This window comes from Enhydra lutris, unplaced genomic scaffold (genome assembly GCF_002288905.1).
Source record: "Enhydra lutris kenyoni isolate GAN:26980312 unplaced genomic scaffold, ASM228890v2 scaffoldscaffold17, whole genome shotgun sequence".
NCBI lineage: Eukaryota > Metazoa > Chordata > Mammalia > Carnivora > Mustelidae > Enhydra > Enhydra lutris.
This window is the reverse complement of record NW_019154101.1, coordinates 9,623,582-9,642,956: the sequence shown is the minus strand read 5'-3', so window position 1 is coordinate 9,642,956 and position 19,375 is coordinate 9,623,582. Positions and strand designations below refer to the sequence as shown.

The 19,375-nt window shown below is 39.3% G+C and overlaps 1 protein-coding gene and 1 pseudogene across 1 annotated transcript in view; both read left to right on the top strand.

Annotated features, from left to right (window-relative positions):
• The window catches only part of LOC111147554 (dynein axonemal heavy chain 8), a 333,965-nt gene that overhangs the window by 45,873 nt on the left and 268,717 nt on the right, over positions 1-19,375 (top strand). Inside the window, exons 10-12 of the mRNA XM_022503648.1 lie at positions 1,687-1,788; positions 8,458-8,604; positions 13,968-14,165. Of these exons, the coding sequence (XP_022359356.1) occupies positions 1,687-1,788; positions 8,458-8,604; positions 13,968-14,165 (447 nt within the window). The remainder of the gene's footprint in view (positions 1-1,686; positions 1,789-8,457; positions 8,605-13,967; positions 14,166-19,375) is intronic.
• On the top strand, positions 3,505-7,247 carry LOC111147706 (annotated as a pseudogene).

Genomic DNA, 19,375 nt, shown 5'->3' with positions numbered 1-19,375 from the left:
AGCAGAGAGCCCGATGTGGGGCTCTATCCCAGGACCCTGAGATCATGACCTGAGCCGAAGGCAGAGGCTTTAACCCACTGAGCCACCATGGCACCCTTAGGATTTTTTCTTTATCCTTGAACATGTAAAATTTCAAAGTGTTGTGGTCTTTTTTGCATTTATGTTATTCTATACTTTTGGATTGTTGTAATCCAGAAATTTTTGTCTCCACTCCTGGGAAATTTCCCTCTATGCCTTTGAATTATTCCTTACCTGCAAGCTCAATTTAGGCTGTCCCCTTGAATGTAACTTCTATTTCTCCTAATATTTTATGTTTTGTTTTATTTTGTCAGTTTCTGCCATTTGACCTTTCAACTCATTTGTTTGCTCTTCATTTATGTCCCAGTTCCTGGTCAGGTCCTCAATAGAATTTTTTTATTTTGATAATAACAATTTCAATTTCCAAGTTCTCTAGTTATTTTTTTCCCATGATGTAAAATATTCTTATATCTTTCTCATGGATTAATTTAGTTAATAAAAGATACCTTGAAGTATTTTCCATGTCTTTTTTTATATTTCTTCTTTGTTGAGTTTAAAGCCTCTGTTACCATGTTTCTTTTCTTTCTTTCTTTCTTTTTTTTTTTTAAAAAAGAGGTATTTATTTATATTTAGAGAAAGAGAGAGAGCGTGCGAAAGTGTGAGTGGGGGGAGAAGCAGAGAGAGTATCCTCAAGCAGACTCCCCACTGAGCACAGAGCCTGGTATGGGGCTTGATCTCATGACCCTGTGATCATGACCTGAGCTGAAATCCCGAGTCCGATCCTTAACCAACTGAGCCACCCAGACGCTCCACCAAATTTATTTTCTTTAGTTGCTTGGCGATTCGGAGTTGTCTGCCCATCTTTGTATTTAACTCCTCATTTGCCTCCCTGTTCTGTTTCTTGTGGTCTGTCTCGTGTGTGTGTGTGAGGGGGTAGGGAGTGTGAAGAGCTTTTTCTCTGACCTATCTTTCTGGGGTGCAGTAGCTACCTGGGGTGTAGTCCACGGTCATGGCTCTGTCCTGTCAGCATATGCAATTGTTGCCTGCCATACAAGTTGCTCCAAATTCAGTGTGTAGCATCACAACCAAGAGTCACCTCCCATTGTCTCCCACCTTGAAGATTTCCCATAAATGTTACACCTTCACAGTAACCTTCTCTAGAATTGGGTTCTGGTTTTCCCTAGTCTGTCTGTCTTTTTTTTTTTTTTTCCTCTTAAAAAGTTGATCCTGTGTGCTTTCCATATTTTAGGAATTCCCCAAAATTTCTGTGTGTCAGACTGCCCTCTCTATCTAACCTCCTGACCATTTTTTGTTTTTGTTTTTGTTTTTCTCTCATGATTTTAGGGTATGTGGAGGTGGTTAACTTTAAATTTAGTTTGTGTTTTGAAGGATGGTGAAGAATGACACTTGGATCCTAGTTAGAGGAAAAATAGACGAAAGGAAAATACAGTTGACTTTGAAATTTATGGCCCTCGTGACATTGACTTAAATGCAGCCAAAAATTTGTTTTCTTGGTTTTGACTAGACTATGTATTCTTTGTTTTTTATATTGTGATTTTGTCATCCCATAAGTTTACTATTTATCTCAGTTTGACAATTGTGGTTTAAACATCTTAGATTTTAATTCTCTCTTTACCTGTAGCTATTTTGGACTTGTATTTATTTTAGGTGACAAATCAAATGGTGACGGCGTGTAAAGCATATATTACTGATGGAGGAATCATCCACGTGTGGGATCAGGAAACACCGCTCGTATTAAAGAAAATTCAGGTTTGTAGAGATATTCTTATTTTCTTAAAATATAGCTTTCACCCCCTGGCCCATTTTTATCTACCTTTGTTCATTCACAAACATATTAACTTTGAAAAAACACTGTATAGATTAACACGATAATATAAAAGGAGCCTCGTTAAAATTATTGACTTCCCTTTATATTTAGTGCAGAATTCTTTAGGATAAAATTTAGTCCTTATCTTCATAACTGCCCGTAGTGGACACTTATTTGCTTTCTCATATTCCCTGGTCCCCACCTTTCACTCCAGCCCCTGTTGATTTCATTTTCTTGCCTTTTTGCTTTGGCTGGGACTGCCATGCATTCTTAAATAGTCAAGGTGATTGTTGGCCTCTGGTTTTGATCCTCTTTTGGGAGAGAATGTTTCTGATGTTTCTGATATTTCTCCGTTTTGATGTATTCATAGGTTTTAAATACATCTTTGATCAGATCAAAGAAGTTCTGTTCCTAGTTATATAGTACTAGGAGATATTTTTGAAGTTATGAATGGGCTTTTAAGAAATGTTTTTCTGCACATATTTATTGAGATGCTTATTAGATTCTTCTCCTCAATCTGTTAGTGTAATGGATGAAATTTTAATTTTTCTAAAATGAAACTTTCTGGGTCATGGTGTAGATTTATTTAAAAGATTTTTCGTTTATTTATTTGTCAGAGAGAGAGAGAACACAAGCAGGGGAAGTGGGGGTGCAGAGGGAGAAGTAGGCTCCTCGCTGAGCATTGAGCCCAATACTGGACTCGATCTTAGGACCCTGGGAATCATAACCTGAGCTGAAGGCAGATGCTTAACTGACTGAGCCGCCCAGGCATCCCGTGGTGTAATTTTTTAAAAACTTTTTAAAAAACACTCTAAAATTTGGCATGCCACAATTTTGTTTAGGAGTTTTTGAACTATATTCATTGGAGATAGTCTGTAAATTTCCTTTCTCATACTGTCCTTGTCAGCGTTTTTGGCATTAAGGTCTCCAGCTGAGTGGAGGAGGAGAAGCGGAAGGTAGTAGTATTCATCCCTTTTCTATTCTCTGCAAGTGTTTGCAGAAAATTAAAAGCATCTGTTTTTTGAAAGTCTGCAAGAAATGACCACACCGGGGAGGCTGCACCGGACAGTGGTTATTGGCTGTCCACATTTGCTGCTCCCTGGGCTTTCTGGAGCCAAGGCACCAGGCTGGGACTGGGAGGGAGAGCCAGAAAGGATGCTCAGTGCCCTCCAACTGGAATGTGAAGGACTGCACTCACAGGGCTTTCCCTAAGCACTGCTTTGCCATGCTCTGACCTCTGGAACCAGAGGATAAAAAGGAGTGGGGAGAGGGAACAGAAGATGAAGAATTACAGTTACTGAGATGAGGAAACTCAAAGGAGCCCATGAAAGGAAGAGCTGTTTTTCCCTTCCTTTTGCTTCTTTTCCAGCTTCTGTTCTTGCTAGGACCTGGACCCTCACCCCACTCTACACAGGCCTTATAATGCAAATAACATATGTCCTCCTTGTAAGGAATAAAGAGAGAATGATATCTTTGGAGACTTCAATTATAACAGATGATATATAACAAGTGACCAGGCAGAGCCATCATGTGCCTATTCCAGACTTCAGGCACTAGACATCTCAATGCCAAGACCCCTGGCTTCAGGAAATGAGTGACTTTTAAAGGACATCTGGACCCTGTCCTGTTCTGCCCAGTTCCTGGATGCCTAGGAGGACATGGGCACCGGACTACGATTGCCAGTAAAAACTCCAGACCCCAAGCAAAGACGACTCAGGCTCCTTTCTTTTCCAAGTCTCCCTGAGGTTCTGTCTGTATTTGCTCACGACACATTGTCAATAAACTCTTGCTCTCTCCTTCTGCTGGCTCACGTCTGATTTCCATCCTGCATGAACCCAAGAACCCTTTTGGCTAGTCCTCTCCATCCTCAAACCCAGGCTGCCTACATCATTAGACACCCATTTCACCTTTATGGCTGAAAATGCTTGATCCCAAAGACTGGAAGAACCAGGCTCATTATGTGGTTCTTGGACTTAGCCATTCAAGACGCAGAGTTACACAGAGACAGACCAAAACTGCTCATAAAGCACTGGTATTAAAACATCCCTGAAAGAAGCCAGTGACCCAATAAAGGTAGATCATGGCTATTTCATAACCACTGGCATAACAAAAGCTTAATGAAATGTTTGATCCAGTGAAAATAAGAGAATCTAAGAAATGGAGCTTACGTTCCATAAGTCTGTTCCTTCTAAAAGTAAAACAAAGGACAGTTTCTTCAGAGTGTTTTCCCTAGGGCTTGAAAGGAATTCTAGATCGTTAAATAATAAAAACGTTCCTAAACTTGGTGATATGAAGTCACCATTTGAAGAAATAGACATTTTATTCCTCCTGGTGTATTTTTTACTCCTAGAGAGAATCTTCATATTTAAATGAAGAAGCAGGATGTCATGATGGCAGAAGATGGATTAAAAAATAGGACAGAACAAGGGGGTACCAAGAAAAAAAAAACTGAATTGAATGAGAACATTAATTGATCATGCATGTAGCTGTGATACATGGATAAACACATTCTGAGAAGAAAAAGCCAAGAAAGAAACAGAGAAGAACTGGGCATAGAAGGAAAACAGAAGGAGCCCGAAGCTAAAGAAAAATAATGATGAGCTGAATCTGAAGCTGCTTGGGTTGCTGGAGAAAGGAGTGGAGGTCAGACTATAGGCATTATTGGCAAGGAAGGAAAAGATACCCAGGGGGAAAAAAGCTATTAAAAGGGAAAGGTGAAAACTTCAAAATTCTTTGGAGACCTGGAATCACTTTTCCAAGAATGAGACAGGACAGGCTGGAAGGAAGGGAGAAGTGGAAAACTTTTCAGATGGGTTCCAACTAGCAGACTTAGGTACTTAAATGAAATGTATCAGGATCTGCAAAAGAAGTAGGAGTGGAAGCTCTGGTAAAACAGAAGAAACAAATGAGCCACTTAAAAAAAAGGAGAGAGGAAGCTGAGGCTTATATGTGACAAGCATCTAAGAATGCAGAGACATCAACTGCTGAAAGGTAGAAATGGCAGTAAAAAGTGGTCAGAAGAGAATTGACTTGCAATTACTAATCAAAGCTGTGAATTTCCTTGCTGGAACAAATTCAAGATGGGGAAGTAAGGGTTGTGGACTCAGTTCTAGTGTGTGTGTATGTGTAGGGGGCTGTTCCCCATACCAGCAAGTGATTCTTAGACACAGCTGAGTGTCCTACAGTTTAACTCAATTTTGATCCACAAGAGTGGAGTTTCTGATGCCAGTCGTAAGTCCAGGTTGTCACACATGCTTTTGACTGACTGGCTATAGATTGGAAGTTCCCATGACACCCCAGACCTTGAGTTCTAGTAATTTGCTTGAGTGGTTCACAGAACTCAGAGAAGTATCTTACTTACTAGAATACTGGTTTAATACACAAGAATGTAACTCAGCAACGGGCAGATGGAAGAGGTAAGTACATGGGGAAAGGAGACAGAACTTGCATGCTCTGAGTGCACCAGTCTCCCCAGATCTCCATGTATTCACCAACCCAAAAGTTCTCCAAACCTCTTCTTTCTGAGTTTTTATGGCGGTTTCATTACATTACATAGGCATGATTGACCAACTCCTTGGCCATTGGTGATTGATCCAACCTTCAGAACCTGGTTGGCCCTGGTTAGTTCCCCTGGCAACCGGCCCCCACCCATAGGTACTTCAAAATGTGAACCCAGTTGTGGTAGAAAGGGGCTTCTTATGAATGACCAGATATCCATTTCACCTTTATGGCTCAGAAAACAGTTTCAAGAACTGAGGACAAGAGGCTGAATCTTATAACAAAAGATACTTTCATTGTTCTTATAATTTAGGAAATTGCAAGGTGTTGGGGAGCTATGAGCCAAGAACCATGGATAAAGACCAAATATATATGAGAAATGTATTTTGGTCTTTGGAATGGCCAGATATATATATCTCTTATTAATCACAGTATCACAGGAAGCTGTTGCTGACTACATGAAAACAAATTCTTTTTATGGAGTTGGCAAAAAAAGAGTCTCCAGAGTCATGACGTGCATCAAAAAAATGGCTCACTACAGAGAGTCAGGCCTCAAGCTGACAGTACACCACCTTTGGAACAATTTGAAAGTCTGCACACATTTCACCTCTTGGACAACAGAGGAACAGAAGCTTTGCAACAAGCTTTGAAAACCAGTCCAATAAATACACCTGAAAAATGGGGGAAAAATAGCAGAAGCAGTGCCTTGCAGATGGAAAAAGACTACCTAAAATAATATAAGGCACTTGTTGAAACCATAAAAGCAAAGAAAGGTGCTCAAAACAAGTGATGAGTGCAAGTAGAGCCATGACATGACTTAGTGATAATCTTTGTCATGTGTGCCTTTCAAAAATAAAACTGAAAATGTTCTCCAACCAAAAAAAAAAAAAAAAAAAAGAAAAAGAAAAAAAAGGCTGATAGAACTCCTCTATTAAGTCACCTGGGCTTGACATTTTCTTTGTACGAAGATTTTTAAATTGTTTTCTTTTTTTACAATCGGAATTTTAAAATGGTGGCAAAACACACTTAACATAAAATTTACCATTTTGAACCATTTCCAAGTATATGGTTCAGTGGAATTGAGTATATCCCCAATATTGTGCATCCATGATGACTATCCATTTCCAGAACTTTCACATCATCCCAAACTGAAACTCTGTACCCACTAAACAGTAACTCCCCAACCTCTCCTCCCCACAGCCCCTGGTAACCTATGTTCTATTTTCTGTTTCTATAAATTTGCCTATCCTAGGTACCTCCTTTAAGTGGAATCTTATAGTATTTGTCCTTTTGTGTCTGGCTTCTTTTACTTAACAAGTTGAGGCATGTTGTCATAGCATCTGTCAGAATCTTATTCCTTTTATGGCTAAGTAATGTTCCATTGTATGAGATATACCACCATTGTAAATCCATTCATCTGTTGGTAGACATCTGGATTGTTACCACCATTTATCTGTTGTGAGTATTTCTGCTATGAACATTGCTGTGCAATTATCTGTTTGAGTTTTTGCTTCCAATTCTTTTGGGTATATACCTAGAACTGGAACTAGGTATATACCTAGAACTGCTGGCCATATGGTAATTTGATGTTTAATTTTTTGAGGAGCCACCAAACTCTTCCACAGTGACTGTACCATTTCACATTGCCATCAGCAATGCAGGAGGGTTCCACTTTCTCCACATCCTTGCCAGTGTTTGTTATTTTCCATTTTGTTGATAATAACCATCCTGATTGGGTGTGAAGTGGTATCTCATTGTGGTTTTGATTTGCATTTTTCTCTAATAGCTAGTTATGATTGAGTATCTTTTCATGTGCTTATCGGCCATTTGTGTATCTTCTTTAGGGAAATGCCTATTCAAATCCTTCACCTTATTTGTCCAACATGATGAGATTGAGTGGTGAAGAGAAAGTAATATAAAGTAATTGGTTTTAGGTGGTATATTCCATGAGGTTTAGGGGTCTTATCTGTATTCCTAACATCTCAAGGAGTTCCTAACACTTGGTGGGCACTGATAAACTCTTGTTAAATGAGTAAAAAATAAATCTGTGACCTTGAATGGAATAATTACATTGTTTTGGAGACTGAGATAGAAGAGGGAAATGTGTCATAGTTAGAAGTAGGTAAGAGACCATTTATTGACAAATCTTGATGTTTATAGGAATAACCCAGGAACTTGTTAAAAATACAGATTCCTGAATCTCACTCACAGAAATTCTGACTTAGTGCCTGTGCTAGGTCAAAAATGGCTCCCCAAAATATCCATGTTTAATCCTCAGAACACATGACTATGTTATGTTAAATGGCAAGATGGTGGGGAATACGATTTTAGATGGAATTGGTGTTGCTAATCAGCTGACTTTGGGATGGGGTGATTATCTTGGATTATCCAAGTGGGCCCAATGTAACTCAGAGAGATGGCGTTATGATAAAGATTCAACTGGCAGTTGGTGGCTTTGGAAAAGTTTAACATTATTATTATTATTATTATTATTATTATTATTTTTTTTTTTTTTTAGGAAATGTTAACTTGACATGACAGAGAATTCCTACTGGACCCGAGGGACCATGTCCTCTTCTATATTTCTAACAGATTCACCAGCCTGGCCAGTGGGATAGCTAGAGTCAAATACTCTGGTTTCAGCAATGTATTCACCAAAGACTCTAGGATAGCCTTGTGGAGAAACAGTGGTTAGATAAATTAGTATCACAGAGTCTTAATGTTTACCCGTATGTAAAGAATGCTGAAGAAAAGACAGATACTAAGTGATGAATGAGTAATAATAAATAGAATTGAGAGAAAATTTCTGACTTCCCAGGAGTTCTAATTAGCCATGAAAATGTACAAAAAATGTATGGCATACTCTGGTAAGGATAGGAGAGAAGGGAAATAGTGAAAATGAAGACGATGAAAATATGATGTAAATTAAGAGAAACAACATTCACACTCCCGGACTTTTCAGTATGTAGGCAGAAAACTTGAGTTTTAATGTTAACAGCAACAGCTCCTGTTGAGGGGCTGGTGTGATCAGTCCTGTGTGAGGACAGATTCTTGAATTACTGACTCCTGAAAAAAGTCTCATCACCTGTTTTCTCTTTTTAATTTTCTCATAGGATTGCATTTTTCTATTCAAGGAATATCAGACATCGTTTCATAAAACAAGGAAACAGATTTTAGAATCCTCAGGGGAAAAATCTTTTGAGGTTTCAGAAATGTATATATTTGGAAAATTTGAAGCTTTCTGCAAAAGACTGGAGAAGGTAACCGTTATGTAGTCACTGTACCCACACCCCCGCCCCGCTCTGCTTATTTCGTACTCTATGTGGCCCCACTGAGAATTACTGACCTGGATTTTTTTGTCTCGTTGTGGATATGAATCATCTCCTATTACTTACAGTTCACTACATTTTGGTCTAACTTATTTTTCAGTCCTGATGACTGCGAAGCTATTGTAGACTTCCCTGCTCTGAAGACCTCAATTCTACCTCTACCTATGGAACTTGACCTTAGAAGATTCTGTGTCTAATGATTGTATTAGGTTGAGGAGAAGTGTGTGGTGAAATGCCCACAGCGCCTGGCAGAACCCAGTAGGAGTCTAATATCTGGATGTGTAGACACTTTCTCTTTCTAGGCCGGTAAAAATGGTGGATACCTAAACACTGTCGGGGAGCCTTTGTGGGTCAGGCAGAGGTCAGACACTTCACCTTTGATTCATGTATCAGCTCTAGCTGAGGGGATGTTGGGAAGCCCATACCAGAGGCTTCTTGGAGTCAGCTTTTGAAAAGGGTATAAAGATAGCATATAGGCACCACCCCTTATGCTCTCCCAGGAGTTGGCCGACTCCCTAGGTCTTGGTAGTATCTAGGATTCTGTCCACCATTTGTTGGAAATTGGTGAGGGCATCATATAGGTTGAAGGCCCTCTCCTAGACATGTCTGGAAGCCTGGTTTTTGTTTGTAACCTCCTGATCTGGCCAGGATAGGAAAGTGTGGGTGGTGAAGAGAACCAAGTCATTGAGTGGGGTCCTCCATACATACTTGTGTGGAGCTGTTTAGTTTGGTTTTTTTTTAACAGCTTTATTGAGATAAAATTCACATACCATACAATTCACCAATTCAAAATGTACAAGCCCATATTTTCTAATATATTCACAGGGTTGTGTAACCGTTGCATAGTCTAATTTTAGAACATTTTTGTTTTCCCTAAAAGAAACCCCATTCACCTATCACAGTCTATTCTCTCCTCTACTCACCCCTAAGTAGACACTCATTTACTTTCTCTTTCTATAGACTTGCCTATTCAGAACATTTTATATAAATAGAATCTTATAATATGTGGTCTTTGTGAGTGGCTTCTTTCACTTGGTGTCATGTTTTTAAGATTCATCCACGTTGTAGCATTACTTTTTAGTGCTGAATCATATGACAGTGTATGGATGCCACATTTTTTTTAAAGATTTTATTTATTTATTTGACAGACAGAGATCACAAGTAGACAGAGAGGCAGGCAGAGAGAGAAAGAGGAGGAAGCAGGCTCCCTGCTGAGCAGAGAGCCTGATGCGGAACTCGATCCCAGGACCCTGGGATCATGACCTGAGCCGAAGGCAGAGGCTTTAAACCCCTGAGCCACCCAGGTGCCCCCGGATGCCGCATTTTATTTATCACCTCATTAGCTGATGGACATCTGGGTTGTTTCCACTTTTTGGCTAGTATGAATAATGCTGCCATGAACATGTGCATACATGTTCTTGAGTGGACACATGCCATTGTTTCTCTTGAGTATACATAGGATTGGAATTTCTGGGCCCTCTTACTTTTTGAGTAATAGCCAAACCATTTTCTCAAAACAGCTGTATCATTTTACATTTCCACCAGAAATGTATGAGGGTTTTTGTTTCCCTACATCCTTGTCAACATTTATTATTGTCTACCTTTTTGAATTTATAAAAACTAGAAGGTGTGAAGTAACATCTATCTCACTGTGGTTTCGATTTGCATTTTGTTGATGACTAATGATGTTGAACATCTTTTTTTTTTTTTTTTTAAAGGTTTTATTTATTTATTTGACAGAGAGAGAGATCACAAGTAGGCAGAGAGTCAGGCAGAGAGAGAGAGAAGCAGGCTCCCCGCTGAGCAAAGAGCCCGATGCGGGGCTCGATCCCAGGACCCTGAGATCATGACCTGAGCCGAAGGCAGCGGCTTAATCCACTGAGCCACCCAGGCGCCCCTTGAACATCTTTTAATTTGCTTATAGTCCATTCATAATTCTTCTCTGGAGAAATGATAATCACATCTTTTGCACATTTTTAATTTGTTATTTGAGTTTTTAATTGCTGAGTTGTAAGAATTCTTTATATATTCTGGGTATGAGTCCCTTATCAGATATTATATTTTTATCCACTCTGTGAGTTATCTTTTCACTTTCTTGATGGTGTCCTTTAAAGCACAATAGTTTTTTAATTTTGATAAAGTCCAATTTATGAATTCTTTCTGTTGCTTGTGCTTTTGTACCCTATGTAGGAAACTGTTGTATGGAGTTGTTTTGTGAACAATAGAGATTTCTTGGGGACAAATGTCCAATTAGAAGGATATCGGAATGGAGACCCTATTGCTCAGACCCTGTTCCATAAAGATGTTTAATGTTTCTGGGTGCCCTGTAGTGTAAAACTTGGGGTAGGTCCTGGTTACTCTAACTTTTTCCAGGGACTAGTCCCCTTGATAACTTGGGTGTAATTTTATGCTTGGTAGAGTTTCAGGGTTGGACCTTAATGGTTAGCCCATTAGCAGTAAAGATCTTTGGTGGCAGTTTGAATGCTGGGCATAGTGGGCATGTATTCATGAAGTAGTAGCCTGAATATTCGTGATGCTAGAAGGAGTGGGTGGTAATGGCCAGCTGCACTAGCCACTTACCTGACTCTATCTCTGGAGAAGCCTTGCCACTAATCTTAAGGACACAGCTTCATGTCAAGGGCTCAGCAGCCAGAGCTAATGCAGAAACACCCAGAGACCTCACCTAAGGTGTATTCTGATTACTAGGTCATCCCAATTCCCCTGTTTTAAGAATCCCTTAGTTGATAGGCATCACTCCCATGTGTAACTGGGAATACTGGCCTCCAGATTTTCAAAGATGGGGCTATAAAATGTACCCTGAAGTGTGGCCAGGTTTTCCATCATCTCCCAGAGGTGGTTACTAAGCTGCCTGGATGGGCTTCCCCTGATGAGTGGGCCACAAGAGGGCTACTATTGGGCTACCTCTGTAAACTCTGAACTAGTAGAAGAGGAGGGTCAGAAGGTCAAGCTAAGTCAGAACCTTCTAGGGAAAGATGAGATGTCAGAATGAACACATGGCAAAGTCACAGGACAGACAGCACTGAGGTTGGGGTTGGAGAGATAAGACCTCAGAGTTAGGCAGAAATGTTTAAGAATAAGTGAGGAAGTTTCTAGTGTGTCAGTAGTTTGCCTGAAGTGCACCTTCTCTTGGTAGGTGGAGACCTGATAGTACATTAAGTGTTAGTCTGTCTTAATGAGCCAGAATTGAAGGATGTACTTTGCTTCTTTTTCCTCTTCCTGCCGTATAAATTTTGGTGAAGATTGGTGTTTCCCAGAGTCCTGTCTTTAGTTTTGTTTTCTTCTCACCCCAAATGTTTGTGGGAGAGAAGGGATGGGAAACTTGTATTGGTGGGGGGAGATTTAAGGGACTGGAGCCTTGTAGGTGGGGTAGGGTGACGTCGAGATGAGACAATCATAACAAGTTGAGAACTGGAAAGGGTGCCAAGACTGGTGAGCAGAAGAGGGATTACAAGTCTGTTGTCAATATGGAGGGGTCAAAAGCACATAAAGAGAGCTGATGAAAAAGCCAAGATGAGGACAAACAAGCAGGAACGTGGTTGAGGTTGATCACCCTTGACTGGGTTTCACATTGTTGCTACGTGGTGTTGGAAGTGGGAGAAGCCCTGGCTGAGTTCAAAAGGCCAAGCATGGGGTAGACTGCTGTCTCTGCCCCCTGATGACTCCTCATCTGGCCATGGACAAAATGGAGGATGTGTCAGTGACAGGAGTTCCATCCCAGCGTCTGGGTGTTGGGGCCAGGTGTCAGGGGAAGGGATAATGGCCAGAATCTTGGCAGGTTAGAAGAGCAGAGCACGTGGTAGTTTCAGTTCTGCAGTTTGTTTTTGTTTTTTAAGGAGTGGACTATATGTGTTGGTAGGAAACCCAAGTATTTCTTATCTTTACATACAGTATGTGCAACGTGCTACAAATTGTAGGCAGTTTGTGTTTTCTCCAGGGTTGGGCTGGCTTCTAGGATGACAGTGGTGTTTGGAAATGTACAGAAGTAGTGGTGGAAGAGTGAAGGTTGCTCTGGAAATGGTTGTCTGGGTTGGTGTGCACAGGGAGTTTATGTGAATTGTGTGGGCTGGTTGCAATCTGTAGTGTTGTCTTCATGGTATGTAGTATTTGGAGGAATCCCCTGAAAACAGGTTTATTTTCTGTTTGGCCATTGGACCCATGGGCCTGCCCTGAGGAGTTTTGAGTGTTGTTCTCCAAACCAGGTATCAAAGTGGGGAATCACTGATGAAGATTCAGGAAATGAGTGGCCTATAGACATGAAGGACTTTTATTTTTGGTATGTGAGGTTGGTGGTGGTGGTACATTGAGCGAGAGGCAGCCATTTGTGCAGGAAAGTTCATTTCCAGGGTTTCCCAAGGCCCTTAGGGGTCAGAAGGGACTGCAGTTGTCTTCAGTCTTCTTGGACCTTTGGTTGCCTGGATGCAGGTAAAAGGGAAAACACATGTGAACTCATGGTAGTCTTACATATCAGATCTGTGGTGAGGGCCAAAAAGAACACTGGAGCTTTTGAATCTAGTGGCTCAGGGAAATGATTTTCAGAAAATTCTCCAGAGCAAAAGGATGAAGCTATTCAGACATCTGTAAGAGCTTTTACTCGAATTCTTTTCTTTCCCCTCTTGAGGGACAAAGTGTTCAAAATCTGAGAAATCTAGCAAACTCTCTCTGGATATGTTAGAAGTAGCCTAAGAATAGTAATGATTGGTGACAGAGATTTGTCTTCCATTTTATCTCCTCTAGCTGGTTTTAGCTAAATGATAGTAGGGGCTGTTTATTGTTTGTTTTTAATTTTTTCTTTGTATTATTTATTTATTTTAAAGATTTTTCAAAAAGATTTATTATTTTGAGAGAAAGAGAACACAGAGAGGGGAGTAGCAGAGGGAGAGGGAGAGAGAAACCCAAGTAGACTCCACCCTGAGCACAAAGCCATGCACTGGGCTCCATCTCGCCTCCCTGAGATCATGACTGAGCCGAAACCAAGAGTCAGATGCTCAACTGACTGTGCCATCCAGGAGCCCCCTAAGGATTTTTTAAACAGTATTTCTTAAATTAACGTATAATATATTATTTGCACCAGGGGCAAAGATTTTATTTTAAAGTAATCTCCACACCCAGCATGGGGCTTGAACTCAAAACCCCAAGATCAAGAGCCACATGCTCCACTAACTGAACCAGACAGGTAGCCCTTGGTTTGCTTTTTAAATCAATAATTCATTAAGAGTTTATCCTAGGGAAGGATGCTAACATCCCATTTCTAAAATGACACTTCTCTTTTTAAGATTACAGAAATGATAACTATTGTGCAAACATATTCAGCCCTGAATAATTCCACAATAGAGGGAATAGATATTATGTCAATAAAATTCAAAAACATATATCAAGGGGTTAAGAAAAAACAGTATGACATCCTGGATCCAAGAAGGACAGAATTCGATATAGACTTCACAGAGTTCATGACAAAAATCAATGGTTTGGAGGTAAGTAATTATATATACTTTTACTTAAGTAAACCTGAAATGTAACCAATAGTACTAGAATTCACATATTTACTATTTATTAGAATTTACTCTTGTGTAATTGATCAAAACTATTTGATGTGAAAATTTTTTCAACTAGTCCACAAAACATTTTCTCTCTTTTTTTAATGAAAAATCAGCATAGTCAGTAAAAGATATCAATGAATAACCAGAAGGCCAAAGGGTTATTGCAGCTGGGGTTCATTTTTCATTTGCGTTGGAATTTGTATTTGATTTTCGGTGTGCTGAGGAGCCAGTGTCATTTTTTCCAGGCCAAGAGAAAGTGTGTAATCCTTATTATTTGTTTTAAGTGTGAAAAGATTTGAGGACAGATTAGAAAGATGGATCACTCTCCCCTTGGCCTTGTACCTTATGGCCACCTTCTCTCTGCAGCTTAGAGGACAGCTCTAAAGAAGACTTTTCATCCTGTTTGTCATAGCTTAAGGGACATCAGAAGGGTGAAGGGTACTTAAAAAAAGTATGTCTGGTGACACCACAACATATTTCTCTCCCACCTTTTGGGCTTACATGACCTCAGTTACTGTCTTATTGTAAACTACTGTAAACCCAGGCTTAGCACCAGGGAGTGGTCTCTTCTTTGCTCCAGAGATACAGAAAGGGACAGGAATATACTGAATCCACTTCCTGAATCTGAAATTCTTGTCATGAAGGTGAGAAAAACATATATATATATATGTTTATAAAGAAAACATATGTATGTTTATTTTAAAAAATATATATGTGTATAAAATAAAAATAAATGAATACATATATTCATTTGTATTCAAATGAATATATGTATTCATTTATTTTTATTTTTTAAGGATTCTTTAAAAATTATATTAAGGTAATCTAGGAAATATATATAAGAATGATCCTAAAATTCTAACAATGCCTTTTCTTTTTAGAATAGATTTCCTTTCAGTTTTTTTTTCATATTTATTATTTTTTTTAATTTATTTTCAGCATAACAGTATTCATTGTTTTTGTACCACACCCAGTGCTCCATCTAGTCCGTGCCCTCTCTAATACCCACCACCTGGTTCCCCCAACCTCCCACCCCCCCACCTCTTCAAACCCTTTTGAAGAAAACCAGATTGTTTTTCAGAGTCCATAGTCTCTCATTGTTCACCTCCCCTTCCAATTTCCCCCAACTCCCTTCTCCTAACTCCCCATGTCCTCCATGCTATTTGTTATGCTCCACAAATAAGTGAAACCATTTGATAATTGACTCTCTCTGCTTGACTTATTTCACTCAGCATAATCTCTTCCAGTCCCGTCCATGTTGCTACAAAAGTTGGGTATTTATCCTTTCTGATGGAGGCATAATACTCCATAGTGTATATGGACCACATCTTCCTTATCCATTCGTCCGTTGAAGGGCATCTTGGTTCTTTCCACAGTTTGGCGACCGTGGCCATTGCTGCTATAAACATTGGGGTACAGATGGCCCTTCTTTTCACTACATCTGTATCTTTGGGGTAAATACCCAGTAGTGCAATTGCAGGGTCATAGGGAAGTTCTATTTTTAATTTCTTGAGGAATCTCCACACTGTTCTCCAAAGAGGCTGTACCAACTTGCATTCCCACCAACAGTGTAAGAGGGTTCCCCTTTCTCCACATTCCCTCCAACACATGTTGTTTCCTGTCTTGCTAATTTGGCCATTCTAACTGGTGTAAGGTGATATCTCAATGTGGTTTTAATTTGGATCACCCTGATGGCTAGTGATGATGAACATTTTTTCATGTGTCTGATAGCCATTTGTATGTCTTCATTGGAGAAGTATCTGTTCATATCTTCTGCCCATTTTTTGATATGATTATCTGTTTTGTGTGTGTTGAGTTTGAGGAGTTCTTTATAAATCCTGGATATCAATCTTTTGTCTGTACTGTCATTTGCAAATATCTTCTCCCATTCCGTGGGTTGCCTCTTTGTTTTCTTGACTGTTTCCTTTGCTGTGCAGAAGCTTTTGATTTTGATGAAGTCCCACAAGTTTATTTTGGCTTTTGTTTCCTTTGCCTTTGGAGACATATCTTGAAAGAAGTTGCTGTGGCTGATATCGAAGAGATTACTGCCTATGTTCTCCTCTAGGATTCTGATGGATTCCTGTCTCACGTTGAGGTCTTTTATCCATTTTGAGTTTATCTTTGTGTACGGTGTAAGAGAATGGTTGAATTTCATTCTTCTACATATACCTACCCAGTTTTCCCAGCACCATTTATTGAAGAGACTGTCTTTTTTCCACTGTATATTTTTTCCTGTTTTGTCGAAGATTAACTGACCATAGAGTTGAGGGTCCATATCTGGGCTCTCTACTCTGTTCCACTGGTCTATGTGTCTGTTTTTATGCCAGTACCATGCTGTCTTGGTGATCACAGCTTTGTAGTAAAGCTTGAAATCAGGTAACATGATGCCCCCAGTTTTATTTTTGTTTTTCAACATTTCCTTAGCGATTCGGGGTCTCTGCTGGTTCCATACAAATTTTTGGATTATTTGCTCCAGCTCTTTGAAGAATACCGGTGGAATTTTGATTGGAATGGCATTAAAAGTATAGATTGCTCTAGGCAGTATAGACATTTTAACAATGTTTATTCTTCTGATCCAAGAGCATGGAATGGTCTTTCATCTTTTTGTGTCTTTCAGTTTTTGAGAGACTGTTTGATATTAAGATATGTTTTAGTTATTGTTTATAGTGTCTGGCTAGTTGGGCAGAGTGAGAATTTGCTTCCAAAATGCTTTAGGTGTTATAGCTTTATGGCAATTGGAATTTGTGAGTTTTTAAAAAACTTATTGCTTAACTTACTTGCTGTGGCTAGGTCTTCCATACTATGTTGAATAAAAGTGTTGAGAGTAGACTTGCTCCTGACCTTAGGGGAAAAGCTCTCAGTTTTTCACCATGGAATATGATTTTGGCTGTGGGTTTTTCACATAAGGCCTTTATTAAGTGGAGTTTTCTTCCCTCTAGGCCTACTTTACAGAGGGTTTTTATCATGAATGGATGTTGTAATTTGTCAAATGCTTTTTCTGCATCTATTGAATTGTCATATGGTTTTTATCCTTTTACTGATGTGATGTATCACATCAATTGTTTTACGAATATTAAACCACCCTGCATCCATGAAATAGAACCCACTTGATCATGGCATATGATTTTTTAAATATATTGTTTGATTTGGTTTGTTAATATTTTGTTGGGGGATTTTTGCCTCTATATTCATGAGAGATAATGGCCTGTAGTTCTCTTTTTGTGATGTCTGTATCTGGTTTTGGCATCAGGGTGATACTGGTCTCATGGAATGAATTTGGAAGTTTTCCTTCCTCTTGTATTTTTTGGAATAGTTTGAGAAGAAGAATTCATTAAATGTTTGGTAAAGTTTGTCTGTGATGTAGTCTGATCCTGGGCTTTTGTTTACTGAGAGTCTTTTGATTAATGATTCAATTTCATTGCTAGTAACTGCTCATTTCAGATTTTCTATTTCTTCCTAATTTAGTTTTGCCAAGTTATATGTTTCTAGGAATTTATCCATTTCTTCTAAGTTTTCCAATTTGTTGGTATATAGGTTTTCATAATATGCTGTTACAATTGTTTGTACTTTTGTAGTGTTGGTTATTAGCTCTCCTCTTTTTTTTTTTTTTTAAGATTTTATTTATTTGACAGCACGATCACAAGTAGTCAGAGAGGCAGGCAGAGAGAGAGGCAGAGAGAGAGTAGGAAGCAGGCTCCCTGCTGAGCAGAGCGCCCGATTCGGGGCTCGATCCCAGGACCATGGGATCATGACCCAAGCCAAAGGCAGAGGCTTTAACCCACTGAGCCACCCAGGCGCCTCAGCTCTCCTCTTTCATTAATGATTTTGTTTATTTGAGTCCTCTTTTTCTCTCTCTCTTTTCCTTTTATGATTCGGGCTAGAGATTTATCAATTTTGTTGATCTTCTCAAAGAATGAGCTGCTGCCTTCATTGATCTGTTCTATTGTTTTTTTTTTGTTTTGTTTTGTTTTTCAGTTTTAATGTCATCTCTTCTATAAAATTCTTGATTCCTTCCTTCTGCTAGTTTTGGATTTTATTTGGTCTTTTTCTAGCTCTTTTATGGATAAGGTTATGTTGTGTATTTGAGATTTTTCTTGCTTCTTAAGGTAGGCCTGTGTTGCTATAAACTTCCCTCTTTCAACTACTTTTGCTGCATCCCATATATTTGTGATTTATTAATAAAGATTATATGTTATAAAGGCTTTTCTGTGGCCTTAGGTACAAATTTTAGCTTTCAGTATATTTAGAGGCCATCTTAAATTTTTAATAGTTTCAAAGAAGTGTCAGTGTTTAAATTTTCCTTCCTTTCCCAAATTTTGATTAAAAAACATGGCCTATATTAGTAGACTGTACCAATTTATAAGTGAAAATAATTTGGAAAGATTGCATCAGTTCCATTGGTTGGGTACCAGGAGTTCGGAGTTCATTGCGAAGGACGGTGGGAGTTTTGGAAAAATATTTTCTTCTTCTTGTTCTTCCTTAATGTTGCAAAGGGGTTTCTGAGAGCAGCAGTGTTGGAAAATGACATCTGTTGACCCTGGGCGTCGACAGTGTCATTATGTTGCTCTCCCCATATGCTTAGAGTTTGAGAAGTTCTTTATAGATCCTGGATATCAACCTTTTGTCTGTACTGTCGTTTGTGAATATCTTCTCCCATTCCGTGGGTTGCCTCTTTGTTTTGTTGACTGTTTCCTTTGCTGTGCAGAAGCTTTTGATCTTGATGAAGGCCCAAAAGTTCATTTTCACTTTTGTTTCTTTGCCTTTGGAGACATATCTTGAAAGAAGTTGCTGTGGCCATGTCGAAGAGGTTACTGCCTATGTTCTCCTCTAGGATTCTGATGGATTCCTGCCTCACATTGAGGTCTTTTATCCATTTCTAGTTTATCTTTGTGTATGGTGTAAGAGAATGGTCGAGTTTCATTCTTCTACATATAGCCGTCCAATTTTCCCAGCACCATTTATTGAAGAAACTGTCTTTTTTCCACTGTATATTTTTTCCTGCTTTGTTGAAGATTATTTGACCATAGAGTTGAGAGTCCATATCTGGGCTCTCTACTCTGTTCCACTGGTCTATGTGTCTGTTTTTATGCCCGTACCATGCTGTCTTGGTGATCACAGCTTTGTAGTAAAACTTGAAATCAGGT